This window comes from Oncorhynchus keta, chromosome 2, assembly GCF_023373465.1.
Source record: "Oncorhynchus keta strain PuntledgeMale-10-30-2019 chromosome 2, Oket_V2, whole genome shotgun sequence".
In the NCBI taxonomy this organism is placed as follows: domain Eukaryota; kingdom Metazoa; phylum Chordata; class Actinopteri; order Salmoniformes; family Salmonidae; genus Oncorhynchus; species Oncorhynchus keta.
In genome coordinates, this window is record NC_068422.1 from 22,943,977 (window position 1) to 22,966,999 (window position 23,023).

Here is a 23,023-nt window from a genome sequence, read left to right on the forward strand (position 1 = left end):
TGGTACAGCAATGTTGTTTACATGTTGAGCTTTTGTATTAGCGTAAAACACAATTTAGGTTTAAAGGAAGTATTTTGCAAGGCTATAATTCAAAGGAGCAGAGCTATACAGTGAACCTGCTTTGTCTTCAAAGCAAAGATCTGAAAAGGCTCTTAAAATGCCAAGAGCCATTGCTAGTATTTACTCCAAATACCTGGATAGGATTCTCTGAAATTTTTAAGTACACTATTTCAGGAGCTATAGCATTATGGTTGTAAAAAATAATTTGGTATTTAGAATCATGTAAAGTTTCAGTAATAGGATAAATTAACACGATTTTTTAAAAATTAAAAAGTAATTTTTTGGGATAAATCAGGTATCTTTACCCATTAAATGTATTCCTGAAGAAAACTCACAAAACATTGATGTGATGATATATACACTGAACAAAAATATAAAACCACAACAATTTCAAAGACTTTACTGAGTTACAGTTCATTTATGGAAATCAGTGAATTTAAATAAATTCATTAGGCCCTAATCTATGGATTTCATGACTGGGCAGGGGCACAGCCATGGGTGGGCATAGGCCCACCCACTTGAGAGCCAGGTCCACCCACTGGGGAGCCAGGCCCAACCAATCAGAATATTTTCTTCCCCACAAAAGGGTTTAATTAAATACAGAAATACTCCTATTTCTCCAGCAGTCTGGGTGTCTGGTCTCAGACGATCCCGCAGGTGAAGAAGCCAGATGTTGAGGTCCAGGGCTGGCATGGATACATGTGGTCTGTGGTTGTGAGGCTGGTTGGACATACTGACAAACTCTCTAAAACGACGTTGGAGGCGGCTTATGGTAGAGAAATTATAAATTACATAGAATTCTATGACAACAGCTCTGCTGGACATTCCTGAAGTCAGCATGTGAATTGTACACTCCCTCAAAACTTGAGACATCTGTGGCATTGTGTTTGACAAAACTGCACATTTTAGAGTGGCCTTTTATTGTACCATGCACAAGGTGCACCTGTGTAATGATCATGTGGTTTAATCAGCTTCTTAATATGTCACACCTGTCAGGTGGATGGATCATCTCGGCAAAATACAAATGCTCACCAACCGGGATTTAAACATATTTCTGCCCAAAAATTGAGAGAAATAAGATTTTTGTGCGGATGGAACATTTGAGATCTTTTATTTCAGCTCATGAAACATGGGACACTTTACATGTTGCATTCATATTTTTGTTCAGTATATAACGACTGAGTTGCAGTGGCACTGACATTATTGAGTTACAAGAACATGAGGGAGAGAGATCTTGTGTGTGCTTAGGGAGATTAGCAAGTAACCTTTCCTCCAGCAGCTCATACAAGCACTTTGTACCAATTCATGGTTCACCACAGAGACCAAGTAGTCCAGTTCAGATTTATCAGAGTAAGAACTAACCAAGCCAAAGCAACACTAGGCCTACTCTAGAGACCATCAAACAAATACTGGCCTGTGTTAAATGTCAGTTTTAAAAACACACAAAACCTAGAAGCCAAATATACAAGCCAGAAATCAGAGGCTTGAGATGTGTGCATCCATTTGAGTGCTATGAAAATATCCTGCTATAATTATTCTTTAGCAGAGACCTTTGCTTAAAAAGTGTAAAGACAGGCAATGAACATTCACAAATGTATTGCATGTGGCTGGTAAAACGTTCACTTCATGCGAATATGAAAGGTGCACGTTTTTATACGAATACATTTACAGATGATGTCTCAATCTAGTGGCAGAATGTCACATATTCCTAAAAAGTTGAGTGAATGACCACTGAGTGACCACTTCGAGAGCCAGTCTTCAACTTGGCTGGCGAAACATCTGAGTTAAAAGTAAACAGAAATACACCTACTTCCTTTTAAAAATACAGTCTAATCTGACACAGTTCAACATCTGACCATAAGGTAGCACTTAAGAAAAAGTATCTATGAAAACCCTGTCAACGTACCTTAGGCTAGGTCTAATACTAGGTAAGACCTACAGCACACAGTTGTGGTTACACACAAAATCATATTCAATAGTGAGTTTAGAAAGTTTTTTTTTTTCTAAGTTTAAAAAAAGGGGGGACAGCAGCACTCTCTTGATGCAGTTGTATTGATCTACTTCCTCAGTGGGGATTTTCAAAGCTCCTGTTCTACCTGCTTTAGGAGAATGTCAAAACACATCACACAGTTAGAGAGAATGGAAACGGTATGACACATTAACGTTCTATTATGCAAGACAGACAAAGCTGTCCTCCAACATTCAGAGTCCAAATTTAGTTATTTATTGAAACATTTTCCATTCTACAAACAGCTTTGTTGCTTGTGGTGAGTATAAATGCTTGAAATGAAGCACAATACTTGTTTGGCATATACAGTGTTGTGAAAAAGTATGTGCCACCTTACTGATTTTCTCTATTTTTGCATATTTTTGATACTGAATGTTGTAATATCTTCAACCAAAACCTAATACTAAATAGAGAGAACCTGATATTACAAATATTAAAAAATATTAAAAAATGATTGAATAAACAAAAAGTTATGCAACACCCAATTTGTGTGAAAAAGTAATTGCCCCCTTACAGTCAATAACTGGTTGTGCCACCTTTAGCTGCAATGACAGCAACCAAACACTTCCTGTCATCCAAAAAGGTGATTAAAGTTTACCAAAAAGCACCTTGATGTTCATCGAGAGTCTTGGAAGAATGTTCTATGGAAAGAGTCAAAAGTATACATTTTTGGATGACATGGGTCCCATTTATGCATGGTGAAAACCAAACTGCATTCCACAGTAAGAACCTCGTACCAACGATCAAGCATAGTTGTGGTAGTGTGATGGTTTGGGAATGATTTGCTGCCTCAGGACCTGGCGAATTACCTTAATAGAAGGAACCATGAATTCTGTTCTGTATTAGAGAATTCTACAGGAGAATGTCAGGCCATCTGTCTGTGAGCTGAAGTCATCAGGGTCATGCAGCAAGACGACACTACAGTGGTAGGCCTGATTACCAACAATGACGAGAAAGCCTACAGGGAGGAGGTGAGGGCCCTCTGAGTGTGGTGTCAGGAAAATAACCTCACACAACAAAACAAAACGAGATGATTGTGGACTTCAGGAAACAGCAGAGGGAGCACCCCCCTATCCACGTTGACGGGACAGTAGTGGAGAGGGTAGTAAGTTTTAAGTTCCTCAGCGTACACATCACGGACAAACTGAATTGGCCCACCCACACAGACAGCGTGGTGAGGAAGGCGCAGCAGCACCTCTTCAACCTCAGGAGGCTGAAGAAATTCAGCTTGTCACTAAAAGCACTCAAACTTTTACAGATGCACAATCGAAAGCATCCTGTCGGGCTGTATCACCGCCTGGTACGGCAACTGCTCCGCCCACAACCGTAAGGCTATCCAAAAAGTAGTGAGGTCTGCACAACGCATCACCGGGGGCAAACTACCTGCCCTCCAGGACACCTACACCACCCGATGTCACAGGAAGGCCATAAAGATCATCAATGACAACAACCACCCAAGCCACTGCCTGTTCACCCCGCTATCATCCAGAAGGCAAAGTCAGTACAGGTGCATCAAAGCAGGGACCGAGAGACTGAAAAACAGCTCCTATCTCAAGGCTATCAGACTGTTAAACAGCCACCACTAACATTGAGTGGCTGCTGCCAACATACTGACTCAACTCCAGCCACTTTAATAATGGAAAAATTCATGTAAAAATATATCACTAGCCACTTTAAACAATGCCACTTTTATGTTTACATACCCTACATTACTCATCTCATATGTTTATACTGTACTCTATACCATCTACTGCATCTTGCCTATGCCGTTCTGTACCATCACTCATTCATATATCTTTATGTACATATACTTCATCCCTTTACACTTGTGTGTATAAGGTAGTTGTTGTGAAATTGATAGGTTAGATTACTCGTTGGTTAGTACTGCATTGTCGGAACTAGAAGCACAAGCATTTCGCTACACTCGCATTAACATCTGCTAACCATGTGTATGTGACAAATAAAATTTGATGAGCAAAACACACAATTAAGTCTACATAAATGGCTAGAAAGCAACAAGAAGTCCAGACCTAATCCCAGTTGAGATGTTGTGGCAGGACTTGAAACGAGCAGTTCATGCTTGAAAATCCACAAATGTCGCTGAGTTAAAGTAGTTCTTCATGCAAGAGTGAGCCAAAATTCCTCCACAACGATGTGAGAGACTGATCAACAACTACAGGAAGCATTTGGTTGCAGTTATTGCCGCTAAAGGTGACAACCAGTTAGATGAGGGGGCAATTACTTTCACACACAGGGGCATTGGGTGTTGCCTAACTTTGTTTATGAAGTAAGTATGTAATTGTTGTTTTATTTGTTCACTCAGGTTCTCTTTATCTAATATTAGGTTTTGGTTAAGATATGATAACATTTAGTATTAAAAAAAATGTAAAAGTCAAAAATAATTAGAAAAAAATACTTTTTCACAGTAACCGGTTTACTTTCTATCATCAGTAGTCCTCCTGTGTAACAACTTATGGAAAAGCAGTATTTCTGGAGAAAATGGGTTCTCTGTAACAGATTTAGTCAAGTTTAGGGGTGAGAATGAGAACTCCAATGCTGCATTAACAGCATCCATCTCTCCCCCACCCGGTAGGAACCTTCTAATTACAACAAACCACTTTTCCCTTTGTGACATAACCCCTCCCATTACGTCAAAGTGAATAATCACAAATTACATTTGTTCAACGGCAATGAAAAACAAAGAATCGCAGACACAAAACCTGGCAAACAGTTAAAAAAGAATATCCATTAATTTTTTTCAAACTGAAATCTTACCTTTCTTTGAACAAAGTCCATGATGTTTTTGAAATCCAGATCATCATAGTAATTCACTATTCCTTTACGAATGTTTTTGTTTAAGAGGTCCACAGTCTATGGTGGTGGAAAAGAAAAAGAGGGTGAAATATATTAAGACTGTAGGATTGATAGTGTAGGCAGCTTTAAAACAATTGAGTACATTTGTTTATACATTTAATAAGGAATTCAATGCACCAACACTTGAAACTCTCCCTATATTGCTCCTGTCAATAAAAACTACTTTATTGTCCTAAATCCAGGCATAAGCAATTCCTCAAGACACAAATAGCCATGTAACCTCTTTTTGACAGGATCATGTTCAGACTTGAAACATATCTGTATTGGACTAGGATTAGGATTAGTTACAATTTCAAAATGGCATTTTTCTTGCTAACATATGATGGAAGGTCCCCGAGTTGCTGGTTTGCCTGGGAGGGGTCCCTGGGCAAGAAACGTTTGAAAATCCCTGCACAACCTAACAAATTGATTAACTTCACTAGGGTAGGGGGCAGCATTCGGAATTTTGGATGAAAAGCGTGCCCAAATTAAACTACCTGCTACTCAGGCCCAGAAGATAGGATATGCATATAATTAGTAGATTTGGATAGAAAACTCTATAGTTTCCAAAATTGTTCAAATAATGTCTGAGGATAACAGAAATGATATGGTCGGGCAAAAACCTGAGGAAAATCCAACCAGGAAGTACTATTACTTTGAATGGCTGTTTTTCCATTGAAAGCCTATCCACCATACAAAGACTTAGGACCCAGTTCACGGTCTCTGTGGCTTCCTCTACACGTGGCCAGTCTTTAGGCATTGTTTCAGGCTTTTACTCTGAAAAATGAGGGAGATACAGCGTTCTGGCCTTACAACGGCAGTCAATCACCCAAGCTAACGTTGGCTAGCTACTTCCAGACACAAATGAGACCACTGACCATTTTACTCACCCTAGCAGAGCTGGTTAGGCAGTTCATGTTAACCAGAGCATTGGTGACTAACTGTGCTGTTGGAAACAATTTAATTACGCTTTTTTGCAGACGTTTACTGACACCGGCCATATTCAATGGGTGTTGAGGGCTTGTAAACTCATTCTGCGTTCTGGTACACTCAGATGAGAGTGCTCTGAAATCGGAGTAGATAGCCAGAACGAATTTACGAAAGCACCCGAATGTCCATTGAGAACGCACACAGACGATACCATTTAGTTAAGCTAAGAATGACGGGAATAATCAAGTCAATAAACGTTGGGTAGTTAACCTATAGTAAATATACTGGCAAGTTTGATGTATAACTACTAACGTTAGGGAGATAGCATATCATTACAGCGGTATGTACCGGTATGTTAGCTGTGGTTCGTAAGGACACCGTAGCTAACAAATTGTCAGCAAACATAACGTGTAAGGTAACTTATTTGAAAAGTCATTATTACATTGAGTAGCAAGCTACCACGAGGACACGCTCTATCGACTCTGCGGCTTGAGCAGGCTTTTGGTGCACAGTCAATAGCGCGCTGGACTACGGGCAAGAAGGTTGAGTGTTCGAAACCTGCTCCCTGCTTGTTTCATTTGAAGTCGTACACAATTATCAGTTTATTATTTGGTTTATATTGCCCATTCATTGTCAGTTAGAGACACATTAGTACACTGGGACCCAAAAGCATAATCAGTGTTGTAACTACCCCTTGGTCGTTAGGGCAAATCTGGTCTGTGATAGTTTTTTTTCCCACACCTAGCTCGGCTATTAGACTATTCTTTAGTAAAGGTTGAATAGTCTATTGTTCAGCTATTAGCCCCCCTCCCCAACTTGAAACAAATTGTTGTTACTCCCATCTCGTTCCTCGCCCTCTTCCACGTATCATTCTCCGCCTGAGTGGCTCGATTGTGGGCGTGCTGGCAGGATATGGCAGCACTTTCGGTTGTGCGTCAAGAATTCTGCATAGCAAGTTTGTATGAAGGTGTGGTTATTCACAGGCAAATTGTTATATGCTATGGAGGTACATTTTTTTTTTTGTCGAGAGCAAAACTTTATTTTCAATCCAAAATAAAATAGTTCTGAAAGCGAAAACATTTTTTGCAATGAAATATTTTGTAATGGAGCACAAAACTTTATGCATTTTATTCCTCAAAAATATTTTGAGAACAAAAAAATGTATTTGAAAACAAAACTCACATTCAACCACCCTCCATTTTGGCCATTTTTTGAGTGTCAGTTTAGCTACAACAAATACCGTTCAGCCTTTCCTTCCGACACAAAGGAAGCCATAGCGGACAACTATGAAGGACTGTGTGATGATAGCATCTCAGGTAAGCAGCACTGGCCGTTCTTCCGTCCAACTTCTATATAGGTAGTAGTTAGTTACCTCCAGTGTCAGTTCATAACATTCTACCATCCATCCAGTAGAATGATAAATCATGCAATTATTATTCTCAAGCTAACCAAAAGCATTTAGCTATGAACGCCTGTTCTTGCCATTTCCAGCGGAATTCATCTAACTTTCTTTCATGGCAACTCTTAAGTAGGCCATGTCCTATTTGTTTCATAGTCAATATATAATCATATTTCATGTAACAGTTAGCTTTTTTTACAGAAGGATGAAAGAACATAATATGGTCTGTCAGGGAATGCTATTCTGATATGTCAGATGAAGGGTTAGGGCAGAATGTCAGGGCCATTAACTTCTTTGGGACAGGGGGGGGGCAGTATTGAGTAGCTTGGATAAAAAGGTGCCCAGAGTAAAGCTAGAATATGCATATAATTAGTAGATTTGGATAGAAAACTGACATTTCTAAAACGGTTTGAATTATGTCTGAGTATAACAGAACTCATATGGCAGGCAAAAAAACCTGAGAAAAAAATCCAACCAGGAAGTGGGAAATCTGAGGTTTGTAGTTTTTCAAGTCATTGCCTATTGAATATACCCGTGTCTATGGGGTCATATTGCACTTCCTAAGGCTTCCACTAGATGTCAACAGTCTTTAGAACCTTGTTTGAGGCTTCTACTGTGAAGGAGGTGGGAATGAGAGCTGATTGAGTCAGGTGTCTGGCAGAGTGCCATGAGCTGTCTCACGCGCTCCCGTGAGTTAGCTGCGTTCCATTGCATTTCAACAGACAAAGGAATTCTCAAGGTTGAAACATTGAAGATAGGATGTTTTTATCATATAAAGATTGATTCTATACTTCGTTTGACATGTTTCTACGAACTGTAATATGGCTTTTCGTCTGAACTGTCGCCTAGACTTGCCGGGGCCTCCTGAGTTTGGATTTGTGTACTAAATGCGCATACAAAAAGGAGATATTTGGACATATGATGGACTTTATCGAACAAAACAAAGATTTATTGTGGAACTGGGATTCCTGGGAGTGCATTCTGATGAAGATCAAAGGTAAGTGAATATTTCTAATGCCATTTCTGACTTCTGTTGACTACACAACATGGCGGGTATCTGCATGGCTTGTTTTTGTGTCTGAGCGCCATAATCAGATTATTGCATGGTTTGCTTTTTCCGTAATGTTTTTTGGAAATGTGACACAGCGGTTGCATTAAGAAGAAGTGGATCTAAAATTCCATGCATAACACTTGTATATTTGAGCAATGTTTATTAGGAGTATTTCTGTAAATTGATGTGGCTCTCTGCAAAATCACCAGATGTTTTAGAACTACTGAACATAACACGCCAATGTAAACTGAGATTTTTGGATATAAATATCAACTTTATCGAACAAAACATACATGTATTGTGTAACATGAAGTCCCATGAGTGTCATGTGATGAAGATCAAAGGTTAGTGATTCATTTTATCTCCATATCTGCTTTTTGTGACTGCCAGTCCCGTACCTGACTAGAATATACAGTTGAAGTCGGAAGTTTACATACACCTTAGTCAAATACATTTAAACTCAGTTATTCACATTCCTGACATTTAATCCAAGTATTAATTCCCTGTCTTAGGTAAGTTAGGATCACCACAATATTTTAAGAGTGTGAAATGTCAGAATAATAGTTGAGAGAATTATTTATTATTTCAGCTTTTATTTCTTTCATCAAATTCCCAGTGGGTCAGAAGTTTATATACACTCAATTAGTATTTGGTAGCATTGCCTTTAAATTGTCTTACTTGGGTCAAATGTTTTGGGTAGCCTTCCACAAGCTTCCCACTACAAGTTGGGTGAATTTTGGCCCATTCCTCCTGACAGAGCTGGTGTAACTGAGTTGGGTCTGTAGACCTCCTTGCTCGCAAACACATTTTCAGTTCTGCCCACACATTTCCTATAGGATTGAGGTCAGGCTTTTCTGATGGTCACTCAAATACCTTGACTTTGTTGTCCATAGAACATTTTGCCACAATTTTGGAAGTATGCTTGGGGTCCTTGTCCATTTGGAAGACCCATTTGCGACCATGCTTTATCTTCCTGACTGATGTCTAGAGATGCTGCTTCTATATATCCATGTAATTTTCCTACCTCATGATGACATCTATTGTGTGAAGTGCACCAGTCCCTCCTGCAGCAAAGCACCATCCACAACATGATGCTGCCACCCCCATGCTTCATGGATGGGATGATGTTCTTCGGCTTGCAAGCCTCCCCCTTTTTCCTCCAAATGTAATGATGGTCATTATGGCCTAACAGTTCTAGTTTTGTTTCATCAGACCAGAGGACTCCCAAAAGTACGATCTTTGTCCCCTTGTGCAGTTGCAAACCGCAGTCTGGCTTTTTTTTTATGGCGGTTTTGGAGCAGTGGCTTTTTCCTTCCTGAGTGGACTTTCAGGTTATGTTGATATAGGACTGGTTTTACTGTGATATAGATACTTTTGTACCCGTTTCCTCCAGCATCTTCACAAGGTCCTTTGCTGTTGTTCTGGGATTGATTTGCCCTTCCTCTCTTTGGCTGGAACATTTGAAAAAAAATTTGATTAAAAAAAAAAAAAACTGATGTTGCAAGCAAAAGCCTGAGAAAAATCCAATCCGGAAGTGCCCCAGGTTTTGAAAGCGCTGCGTTCCAATGACTCCCTATATGGCTGTGAATGTACCATCAACAAGCTTACGCTTTCTACGTATTCCCCAAGGTGTCTACAGCATGGTGACATAGTTTTACGCATTTCCGTTGAAGACTAGCCGTATGGAGGCACATTGCGTAAGTGGTCACATGGTGGCTCCGAGAGAGTTTCTCACGTAAAGTGCAGAGGTAGCCATTACTCCAATCGGTCCTAGAGAAAAAGGAATTTTCCCGACGGATATATTATCGAATAGATATTAGAAAAACACTTTGAGGGTGGATTCTAAACAACGTTTGCCATGTTTGTCGATATTATGGAGCTAATTTGTAAACAAGTTCGGTGTTGTGGTGACTGCAATTTCCGGGCGATTTCTCAGCCAAACGTGAAGAATAAACGGAGCGGTTTCGCCTACAAAAATAATCTTTTGGGAAAAAATGAACTTTGGCTATCTACCTGGGAGTCTCGTGAGTGAAAACATCCGAAGTTCAAAGGTAAACGATTTAATTTGATTGCTTTTCTGATTTCCGTGACAAGGTTGCTTGCTATAATGCTATGCTAGGCTATTATAAACGTACACAAATGCTTGTCTAGCATTGGCTGTAAAGCATATTTTGAAATTCTGAGATGACAGGGTGATTAACAAAAGGCTAAGCTGTGTTCCAATATATTTCACTTGTGATTTTCATGAATAGGAATATTTTCTAAGATTTATGTCCGTTGCGTTATGTTAATTAGTGTAAGATGAAAACGGTCCCGTTCACGGGATGGGGTGTCAGAGGTTAAAAACCTTTTTATTCTTACTTATTTGTAGACAAAATTTTCGATGATGAATGAAATTGGAGTTGTTCTTCATCAACTGGTAATACATAAATAATGAAGCAGGTTAATAGGTTAAACATTTAACTTTTAATTCCAATGCTTTTTTTCAAGATACAACATTGTCATCTTTGGAAGTATAGATGGATTTTCAAGGAAGGTAAGTATATTATTTTGTATGCATATTGCATATTTCCCATCACCTAATGAACAACCACAATACCAGTCTGGTGTTAAGCTTTCTGTGCTGTATTAACGTATCCTGAAAATGACAACTGCTGCTTTAGATTGAACGGTCATATCGCAGTCATTGTTTTCATGCTACAAAAAATAAGCTATTTTCTTTACTTTCAGAGTGCGAGCTGATCAAGGGATCGGAAATGAAGATATTGCCAGATGTATGTTCACTGTATGTTCACTGTCCGAGGACGGCCATGGAAGCTTTATTGCTGGAAAAAGTGTCCATAACCAGAGGTAATGAAACTGTTGTGTTCTTTTTCTCTCTTCCTGACTTGTTGTACATGGAAGCTGTCTCACATGCATTTATTTAAAACCCTTAAGATGTCAGCTGCTAATTTTCAGATTTACTAACACTCAGCCATTTTTCACTGGACTATCAAGCCCCTGTTGCTGCCAAGTCATGATTTCCCTGGGGGTTAGCCTTGCAATAACCAAGTGGTGAGACACATAGCCCTCTATATTTAAACGTTTCAGGTACACTCAGGTGTCTGCGTCACAGAGTCAGTAACCACTCACAACTTGCATTTCTATAACCTCGGACCCACATCAGTGTTCACTATTCATTGAGTAAGACCACAGAGATCAGGTTCTACCCCCCAAAAAACTTTTATTTCTCTCTGTTAGAGTGGGCGGCTTATGGAGAGATGTTTTGAGTGCTGCGACATGTCTGTACTACAACTTGCTGCACAGTTTGGAGGAAGAAGGCTACCTTGACCTGTCGAATTCTATCCACCTATTTTATGTGGGATATGTGTTCCTAACTTGTCTGCAGGCAGATCTGCAGCATTTCACAGAGAGTTGGAATAATCACCCTTTAAGTACAGAGGCGAACCTGACACCTCACCAGCTGTAGCCTTAGCACTACACAACTGATTCAAATGATCAAGTCATCATCAAGCTTCAAGTGGCATTTATATATTCATTTCTGATCTGGTAATGTAAAAGTCTAATAAAGATATTATCTTCTATTGTTTGTCCTCATGTCACAGTTTTTCAGCCTAAAGTACTCTGTAGCCACTTAGTGTGGACCCCCCTGTCTCTTTTTAATAACTATTTTCTCAATAACAGTCTCTCTCCTTCACTTCGTCCCTCTCCCCCTTCTCCCTAAATCCTCTAAGTTATATCAGCTGTGTTGTTGAATCCCTCCCGTATCTGAACTGGCTGACAGAGGGCACAGCATCATTGAGGGGTCACTTGGTCAGGTCAACAGGAAGTATTATTAAAAGAGATGCTTTACATTGAAATACAGAGAGAGATGTAGTAGTCCCAGAGTTAATGATCCAAGGTCAGTTCTGCATTTCACCTCCTTATGATTATGACGGACAGTGTTAGAATAAAAAAAGCAAAGCTTAATCATGCTCCCTCTATCCATCGGCCTCTCGTCTGCAGGTATGTTTTGATGTGAGAGGAAGCCAGTCCCGTCATTGCCTCCTAACCCGCTCTTCAGATAACCTTTGGGCTGACTGGGTTAGGAGACATCGCTAGAGGCATTATGTAATTGTGAAGAACTGAGAGAATATTAGGGTAGCACTGTAATTCATTAATCATATGCTGTCTTCCATGCTCCTCTGTTTTACCTCTGTCTTCTACACCTCTCTCCCCACCTCTTTCATCCTCTATTTTTTTTTAAATAATGCACATCATATGAAGTACAGATTGAACTTGTATTTATCTTACAATTATATTTATAATGAATGTATTATGCATTTATAACACCTGGATAATGAACTTTCAATAAAGTGTTTCACATTCTCCACTGGTTTAAATTAAGTATCTCATTGGAATACTACACCTATCCTGTGTCCTCCCCCCAATGTGGGGATCTCATACATGTACTGTAGTTATGAACACGCATATAGGACTTGCACAATAAAGTTATTATATTCTACTCAATCCATAGGCTTCATTAATGCCATTCAGACTTGAAGTCAATACAACAACTATGATAGCTGAGGTTCATAGGTTCTGAACTAATATTCATACCAAAAGTGTTAGGGTCCATACACAGATCGGCTACATACTGTAGCTAGCTACACATCCATAGGCATACAGTTATATTTATCCTCCACTACACAATAAGCAAATGAATAGTTAGCTAGCTATGTTACTTCAGCTGCATTGCATGACAAATATAAGCAAGGCAAGCTTACACAATTGTTCAATCTGCAGTAAGTGCTTTAGCTAGCTAGATTCTTTACAGCCTGGTTCTCTCAGGAGTCCCTAAAACAAACACCACAAATGACAATTTCATACTTATGTCATAACATGAGCTAGATAGCTGGCTAATGTTAGCTAGTCAGCCAACTTGCTAAATAGCCATTTTCGTAAATTAACTTTATAACAAAAAATATGCAATCGTTTGTCTCTACATTAAACATATTCCTCTCAAGTGTACATTTTTTGCTTAACTCGTTATGACGTTATAATTACTGACATTTGCTTCCACCGTAATGTTTTGTCAGCCATCTTTGCTGAAGAAAGTCACCAGCGACGGATGGCTCCCGTCAAACTCGTCATTGGAACAACGCAATATGATTGGTCATATAGAAACCTTGGGACCCAAATGCATAATGAGTGCTCTAACTCCCCCTTGCGGTGGTCTGGAACAAATGAAGCCGTGATGCTAGGTACCTCTAAGTCCCGCAGTGTAAGCTCACAACTTTTAAAGGAGGTACCACTGTAAGCTTTCAACAAGCTTTTTGAAGTGAACATACGTTTTATGGGTAGCCAAGCCCTACAGAAACAATGTGTTGTAGAATATGTTTGAGTCCTTAAAAAGGGGTCATATTTTGCAGTCAGATAAATATATAAACATAGATATATTAAAACTAATTTTGAAGTTAATATAATGCCATTGTTAAGTGAGAAAACCAGTCTGAAAAAGAGCACAGCTCCTCCTGATGTGAGCATTAAAGATATTTTAAATTCACTGTCTAGTGATATGAAGAACCATTTCAAAGTAGAGGTGTAGGTAAGAGAAAAATATTCTGTCAATGATGAAAAATATGGAATATGTCAGATATACAAAAAGCTTGGGGGAAAATACAGAGAATGCATAATTCCTTGACAAAGAAACAATGGTCTTTAACTGTATTAGTCGAAGTAAGGAAACAGGATGAGAAATTCTTTCTGGAGAATCATGACAGGACATTGGAGATAGACAGTTTGAAAGCTCTTGGTGAACAGATCAAAACCTTGGAAGAAGAAATTCAACAATTACAGGCAAGGCAAACAAAAACAGACATGGCTCTAACAAGTGGACCCCTTTGTTCCCTCAATCTACCCCCACTCTGAATTGCACAAGGCAGATCAGGTTTCAAGCATCTAGTCAGCACTGCCTAGCTATGAGTCAACAGATACTGACAGCAGTGACGAACGATGTCTTAGTCCAACCAGAACACAGGCTGTAAAAGGTAGCAAAGACAAACCTCTAGTGACAGTAATCACACACAAATCAGCATCTCCAAAACAGTTGGATGAATGGTCAAAAATTTTGAAAAATCCATGAGAAATGGGTATGGGAACACATGCGACCATTTGAAGCGTTATAAGAAACTCCACAATCAACATCCTTACGATGGGTTACAGTTATTAGCTCTTGTTTTGAACAACTGTGAACATTGTGTCCTTGAAGACAAAGGTTTATAGCTGTGGGTGGCAAAGAGCAAAATGGGGCTGATGGATGCAGAGCCATACATGTTCTGGTCACTGGCAACGAGAATGTCGGAAAAGAAAACGTGTTCTTATGAGGAATGGCCAGGAGAAGCAGGGTCCCCAAAGACAATGCTGGTGCTAGCAAAGAAGCCATGGCCGCTACTACAGTAGTGGAGGCTGCTAACAGCATCATACAACGTGGCACAATATGTAATCCAGCTACTCTGACGCTTCCTCCAGATACCACATTACTTGAACAACTGTTGTGAGTTAATTTTGGATCAGCTCTTTGATGGGTTTATTAAGAGTCATCTGTTGGAAAACCCTGAGTTTATCTTATACACAGACAGTTCAAGCATTGTGGAGGGGGGTGTGAGGAATGCAAGCTGGGCAGTTACTACAATGGACAATGTGAAAGTGACAGGCATGTTACCTGCAGGAATATTAGCACAGCTGGTGGAATTGGTGGCTTTGACAGAAGTGTGTAAACAGGTTGAAGGAAAAACAGCTAACACACACACGGTATGCTTTTGGAGTTACCCATGATTAAAAAAAATTAAATCATAGAAAAACAGGATTCATGATATCACTGGGAGCTCCTGTGAAGAATGGACTAGAGGTGATGGCTCTACTGAATGCTCTCCAGTTACCTGGACAAGTTGCAAATTTGAAAATGAAAGCACATGGAAAACTCTTTACAGATGAGAGTAAAGGTAATGATTTTGCTGACAGAGCTGCTAAAGCAGCTGCCAAGAGAACTCCTCTGTCTCCTAAACTGATTAGTATACGAGTAGTATACGAGCAACACATAATAAAACCACAGGGTTGAGTCTGTTTGAGGTCGTCACAGGTCGACCCATGTCACTACCAGGCACGTTAGAGTTGAGAAAAGCAGACGTTCACTTCATGAGTGACACAATGCTTAACTATTGCATACAACTCTCTAATGCAGTAGGGGAAGCAGAAAGACAAGTAAAAGAGGCGTGGGGAATAAGTCCGGAGGGGGGACATGACGTAGTACCAGGACAGTGGGTGATGGTAAAAAAAGATGTAACAGACATTAGGGCCAAAATGGAAAGGTCCTTATCAAGTTTTGCTCATAACAGCAGTAAAAGTCCAAGGAGAAAATCAGGATGGATACATGTCACTCATTTGCAAGGTTGTCCATTTTGATGACAAAGGATCCTGGAGAATGAAGAACTGATTGATTAGCCATCGGGGGCCAATCTCAGGTAAAGAAGCATAGTAAGATGATCAGGTTCTGTGTTGTACACCACAGTTGTCATATTAGGAATATCTAGGTGAAATGTCCAACATTTTCCTGAAAAAAAAGTTTTTATTTTTTTTATATATATAATTATTTCTTTAAAAAAAATATATATTTATTTTTAAATGGTCTAGGGGGGAGTATAAGAATATTTTGAAGATAAATACACAACACAGAGACAAAGTATGCAAGACAGAGGACGAGAAGTCAATAAAATACTAACGATCAATGGGAAGTGTTTTTTCTGTAATAGGGGACTGATGAGCAATGGGTCAGAGACATGGGAGGAATTTGTCTATACAGTGAGCCTGAAAAAAGATACTTGTTATTTGGCCATTTGCCCAGTTTTATTGCAAGGACTTCTAATTGGCCAACCACAAGCTAGGGCTGTGTTATAAACTACATCCTGTCCCTTTGTTCACTGGAGAGGATCACTGAGGACAGGGAAGGAACAACCATCTACCCCTCAGCATAACATCTATGATTTATCCTCTTCTTCCTCCCCCTGATTTGCTTTGGGGTCTGTGTTAAAGAATAACAACTGCTAACAATGGAAATACAATTTAAAGTTTGGTATGAATAGTCCTCCTACATCTTACCCTCTTTGCAAGTTTGTCAATTTTATCCGGCCAAAAATCTTTTCACAAATTTCAAAACATAACGGGAATGGAATATCAGACACAAGACATTGGAAATTCGTATATGGAAACCACAAGGGTCAATCTGAAATACCCAGATAATGGTGAAAAGAGCATATCCTTGCCTGATAACACAATTGATTTTGTCCCACTATGTTGACTTATTGTAACGTACACTGTTTCATAAACTTGTTAGCTTTCTACTTGCACAAGCCAAGGTAAATGTATCCAATAAGAGGTGGCATGAGTCCCTTTTGTGTATATAAAGATTGGCTTTCTCTCAATGATTATGAGTTTAATAATGGCTAAGTAATAGGTTTACGGTACCTGATGCCTGAAGACCAGAGCCAGGATGCCACCGAGGAGCTCCAGAATGAGACAGACTGTCAGGGTGTAGAGAAACTGAAAAACAAAAATCACATTTACAAGGTTATTACACAGAATATTTTCTATTTATAAAAACATTTAATGGATCTGTCTGGTTAGCTTTCCTTTGATCATAGCTTGTGAACAACAAAACCACTGGTTTGCTGTAGCATCTTAAATGCTGCTGCTCTTTGCCATTTTGATAGCAGCTCAGCTAAGGCAAAAAAAAATGTTGATAATGAATAGGGGACACTTGTGGTGCCCTCATACACGAAAAACAAACATATTGATCATTGCATGATGAAATGAAAGGGACACTGTTCTAAGATCTTGCCAATTGTACGCCTAATGTCTTTGCATATCAGGCACCATTTAAAACTGCCTGTTTCTGCACACAGTACCATAAAATAAACATTCCCCAGTGGTCTAGGGCACTTGCATCGCAGCACTAGCTGTGCCACCAGAGACTCTGGGTTCGTGACCAGGCTCTGTCGCAGCCGGCCACGACTGGGAGGTCCATGGGGCGACGCACAATTGGCCTAGCATCGTCCGGGTTAGGCCGGTACTGATATACTTGTCTCATCGCTCACCAACGACTCCTGTGGTCAGTCCGGGCGCAGTGCACGCTAACCAAGGTTGCCAGGTGCACAGTGTTTCCTCCGACACATTGGTGATGCTGGCTTCCGGGTTGGATGCGCGCTGTGTTAAGAAGCTGGGTTGTGGGTTGTGTTTATATGCTTTTAGTAGACAAAAATCTCTCATTCGTTCAGAAGGAATCAAACTCAAGCCAATACATCTACGTAAAAGTAGATGAAAAACATCTCAAAATGTGATTAATATTATTCCAGTCATTAATTCATCAGAGCAATGTCTCATATCTAAAATGTCCGAGGGCCTGCTAAAGTCTGATTACATATTTCAAATGTTGTCAATGCGGGTGGCTAAACTGTGCCAAATTAATACATCAATGAAACTTATGTAGATAGTGGACTTTCATTAGTAATTGTGTCTTAAATTACCATGTTGGACCTTGCAGACAAATCAAGCTGAAACCCAACCAACTGATGCTATGCTAAAAAGGATATTGGAAGGATATTGACATCATCCCATCAGTAGAACATGCCTGTTTTTATTTTATTTTTTAATGCCTTCCTCACCATCTTAAATAAGCATGCCCCGTTCAAGAAATGTAGAACCAGGAACAGATATAGCCCTTGGTTCTCTCCAGACCTGACTGCCCTTAACCAACACAAAAACATCCTATGGCGTTCTGCATTAACATCGAACAGCCCCCGTGATATGCAACTTTTCAGGGAAGCTAGAAATCAATATACACAGGCAGTTAGAAAAGCCAAGGCTAGCTTTTTCAAGCAGAAATTAGCTTCCTGCAACACTAACTCAAAAAAGTTCTGGGACACTAAAGTCCATGGAGAATAAGAACACCTCCCAGCTGCCCACTGCACTGAGGATAGGAAACACTGTCACCACCGATAAATCCACTAGAATTGAGAATTTTAATAAGCATTTTTCTATGGCTGGCCATGCTCTCTACCTGGCTACCCCTAACCCGGTCAACAGCACTGCACCCCCCACAGCAACTCGCCCAAGCCTTCCCCATTTCTCCTTCTCCTGATATTCCGAAAGAGCTACTAAATCTGGACCCCTAAAAATCAGCCGGGCTAGACAATCTGGACCCTTTCTAAAATTATCTGCCGAAATTGTTGCAACCCCTATTACTAGCCTGTTCAACCTCTCGTGTCATCTGAGATTCCCAAAGATTGGAAAGCAGCTGCGGTCATCCCTCTCTTCAAAGGGGGGACACTCATGGCCCAAACTGCTTACAGACCTATATCTATCCTACCCTGCCTTTCTAAGGTCTTCGAAAGCCAAGTCAACAAACAGATTACCGACCATTTCGAATCCCACCATACCTTCTCCGCTATGCAATCTGGTTTCAGAGCTGGTCATGGGTGCACCTCAGCCACGCTCAAGGTCCTAAGCGATATCTTAACCGCCATCGATAAGAAACAATACTGTGCAGCCGTATTCATTGATCTGGCCAAGGGTTGACTCTTTCAATCACCACATCCTCGTCGGCAGACTGATAGCCTTCGTTTCTCAAATGATTGTCTCGCCTGGTACACCAACTACTTCTCTGATAGAGTTCAGTGTGTCAAATCGGAGGGCCTGTTGTCCAGGCCTCTGGCAGTCTATGGGGGTGCCTCAGGGTTCAATTCTTGGACAGTCTCTCTTCTCTGTATACATCAATGATGTCACTCTTGATGCTGGTGAGTCTCTGATCCACCTCTATGCAGACGACACCATTCTGTATACTTCTGGCCCTTCTTTGGACACTGTTAACAACCCTCCAGACGAGCTTCAATGCCATACAACTCTCCTTCCGTGGCCTCCAATTGCTCTTAAATACAAGTAAAACTAAATGCATGCTCTTCAACCGATTGCTGCCTGCACCTGCCCGCCCGTACAACATCACAACTCTGGACGGTTCTGACTTAGGTATTTGTAGTTGTCCACATATTCTAGGTGTCTGGTTAGACTAAACTCTCCTGCCAGACTCACATCAAACATCTCCAATCCAAAGTTAAATCTAGAATTGGCTTCCTATTTCGCAACAAAGCATCCTTCACTCATGCTGCCGAACATACCCTTGTAAAACTGACCATCCTACCGATCCTCGACTTCGGCGATGTCATTTACAAAATAGCCTCCAATATCCTACTCAATAAATTTGATGCAGTCTATCACAGTGACATACGTTTTGTCACCAAAGCCCCATATACTACCCACCACTGCGACTTGTATGCTCTCGTTGGCTAGCCCTCGCTTCATACTCGTCGCCAAACCCACTGGCTCCAGGTCATCTATAAGACCCTGCTAGGTCCCCCCTTATCTCAGCTCGCTGGTCACCATAGCAGCACCCACCTGTAGCACGCGCTGCAGCAGGTCTATCTCTCTGGTCACCCCCAAAACCAATTCTTCCTTTGGCCGCTTCTCCTTCCAGTTGTCTGCTGCCAAAGACTGGAACGAACTACAAAATCTCTGAAACTGGAAACACTTATCTCCCTCACTAGCTTTAAGCACCAGCTGTCAGAGCAGCTCACAGATTACTGCACCTGTACATAGCCCAAACGACTACCTCTCTCTTTTTTGCCTTTACCTCCCTTATCTCACCTTATTTGCTCACATTGTATAGACTTATTTTTCTACTGTATGTTTGTTTTACTCCATGTGTAACTGTTGTTGTATGTGTCGAACTGCTTTGCTTTATCTTGGCCAGGTCGCAATTGTAAATGAGAACTTTGCCTACCTGGTTAAATAAAGGTGAAATAAAATAAAAATATATATTTCAGGTAAAATGTATGGTTTTAGCGCTCATACTTTGCATATTGACATGAGAGCTACATTGTCTCATGGCCTTAGCACTGAAGACCTGAAATTATAATCGAGAAATATGTTTCAAGGACTATACACAGTCCATGTCCTAGAATTTAGTGGTACAATGGTACCAATGATTTAGTCCCCAAACGGTAAAGTCCAAGGTAAATCAAGTGCACATTAAATACATTAAAATATTTGAGATATGTATTTGACCCAGGTCTGGTGTGTGGTGAACCTCAAGCCTATATCAGTGTTGTATTTAATTGTGTGGGCCTAGTACTCACCACTTTGAGGAGCACCAGGTTGTCCCTGAGGGAGGCCAACACGCCGATGAAGGAGACAATGAACATCACCACCCCCAGGACGATCAGGATGATCGCGGGGGCCAGGAACACCCCCTCCAGGGTTTTGTAGCGCTGCCGCTCGACCTCCGCATAGATACCGATGGCTAGGATGAACCCCCCAATCAGCTACCAGAAATAGAGACAGACATGGAGATGAGAATTAAGTATAGGGGCTAAGAGTGGTTACCTATACTGAGTGGTTACCTGTAAAATGCAATGTCAAATCAGAAAACTTAGAGCTTTTTCTATGTAAATAGTTTCATGTTAATTCAATGTTCATTTATTAATTAATCTATTTTCTGTAAATAGTGGACCACACAGAAATCCAATTAATTATGATCACAAACTTTAATCCCACTGGGCAAAGACATCAGTTCAATGTCTAGTTTTGATTTACATAGATTGAGTTGTCAACTAACATGATTTAAAATGTGAAATCAACAACCATTTGAAACATTGGATTTAGGTTTAAAGTTGGGGGGGGGGGGGACAAATTCCCCAAAACCCTTTATGTTGATGACTTTTTGCAAATATAAAATCCGTTTTTCACATTCATTCAGCATCACATTTATTTTTTTGTCGTTGAAATGACATGTAAACAAGATTGATTCAACAGGCTTGTACCTTGTGGGATGGCACCCTGCTGAGGGTAATTCACCATTAAAATGTAAACATCATTAAAATGTAAACATCTGTGCTAGATACACTGCTAGATTAAAATCAAATGTTATTGGTCGCGTACACATTTGCAGATGTTAATCGCAGCTGCAGTGAAAATATATTATTATTATTATTATTATAAATGCTCATTTTTCTAGCTCCAACAGTGCAGTATATCTAACAATATATCTAACAATCTATCTATATCTAATATCTAACAATATGAAACACCACAATAAAATAATGACAGTGCATTGGAAAGTATTCAGACCCCTTCACATTTAGCATATTTTGTTACGTTACAGCCTTATTCTAAAATGTATTAAATAAAAAAATCCTCAAACACCCTTTCCCATAATGACAAAGCAAAACGTTTTTTTTTTAAACATATTTTCAAATATATAAAAAAATTAAACTGAAATACCTTATTTAGATAAGTATTCAGACCATTTGCTATGAGATGAGACTCAAAATTGAGCTCAGGCACATCCTGTTTCCATTGATCATCCTTGAGATGTTTCACCTTTGGTAAATGCAATTCATTGGACATGATTTGGAAAGGCACACACCTGTCTATATAAAAAGGTCCACAGTTGACAGTGCATGTCAGAGCAAAAACCAAGCCATGAGGTCAAAGGAATTGTCCGTAGAGCTCCGAGACAGAATTGTGTCAAGGCACAGATCTGGGGAAGGGTACCAAAACATTTCTGCAGTATTGAAGGTTCCCAAGAACAGGGAGGTGACCAAGAACCCAATGGTCACTGACAGAGCTCCAGAATTCCGTGGAGATGGGAGAAACTTCCAGAAGGACATCCATCTCTGCAGCACTCCAATAATTAGGCATTTATGATAGAGTGGACAGACTGAAGCCACTCCTTAATGAAAAGGCACATGACAGCCTGCTTGGAGTTCGCCAAAAGGCACCTAAAGGACTCTGACAATGAGAAAACAAGATGCTCTGGTCTGATGAAACCAAGATTTAACTATTTGGCCTGAATGCCAAGTGTCACGTCTGGAGGAAACCGGACACTTTCCCTATGGTGAAGCATGGTGGTGGCAGCATCATGCTGTGGGTATGTTTTTCAGCGGCAGGGACTGGGAGACTAGTCAGGATCGAGAGAAAAATAATAATTAACAAGCAAAATAGAGATCCTTGATGAAAATCTGGTCAGAACCTCAGACAGTGGCGAAGGTTAACCTTCTAACAGGACAACAGCAAAGACAACGCAGGAGTGGCTTGGGGACAAGTCTCTGAATGTCCTTGAGTGGCTCAGCTAGAGCCCGGACTTGAACCTGACATCTCTGGAGATACCTAAAAATAGCTGTGCAGCAACTCTCCCCATCCCACCTGACAGAGATTGAGAGGTTCTGCAGAGAAGAATGGGAGAAACTCTCCAAATACAGGTGTGCCAAGCCTGTAGCGTCATACCCAAGAAGACTCGATGCTGTGATTGTTGAAGCACCTTTGGCAGCAAAGTACTGAGTAAAGGGTCTGAATACTTATACAAATTGTTTCTTTTTTTGTTGCAAAAATGTCTAAACTTGTTTACGCTTTGTCATTACCAAATCAAATGTTAGTCAATGCAGTTTTAAAAAATACAGATAAGTAAAAGTAACAAGTAATTAAATAGCAGCAGTATACAGGGGGGTGTACTGGTACAGAGTCAATGTGCGGGGGCTTCGGTTAGTTGAGGGGTAATTGTGTGTAAATTGATAAAGGGGAAAACAAATTTAATCAATTTTAGAATAAGGCTGTAAAGTAACAAAATGTGGAAAAA

The 23,023-nt window shown here is 40.2% G+C and overlaps 1 protein-coding gene across 1 annotated transcript in view; it reads right to left on the reverse strand.

Annotated features, from left to right (window-relative positions):
* tspan15 (tetraspanin 15) overlaps nucleotides 1-23,023 on the reverse strand; it is a 49,307-nt gene that overhangs the window by 12,916 nt on the left and 13,368 nt on the right. Inside the window, exons 2-4 of the mRNA XM_035793293.2 lie at nucleotides 20,526-20,711; nucleotides 16,804-16,878; nucleotides 4,844-4,939 (exon numbers count right to left, since the gene is read on the reverse strand). Coding sequence (XP_035649186.1) covers nucleotides 4,844-4,939; nucleotides 16,804-16,878; nucleotides 20,526-20,711 — 357 coding nt within the window. The remainder of the gene's footprint in view (nucleotides 1-4,843; nucleotides 4,940-16,803; nucleotides 16,879-20,525; nucleotides 20,712-23,023) is intronic.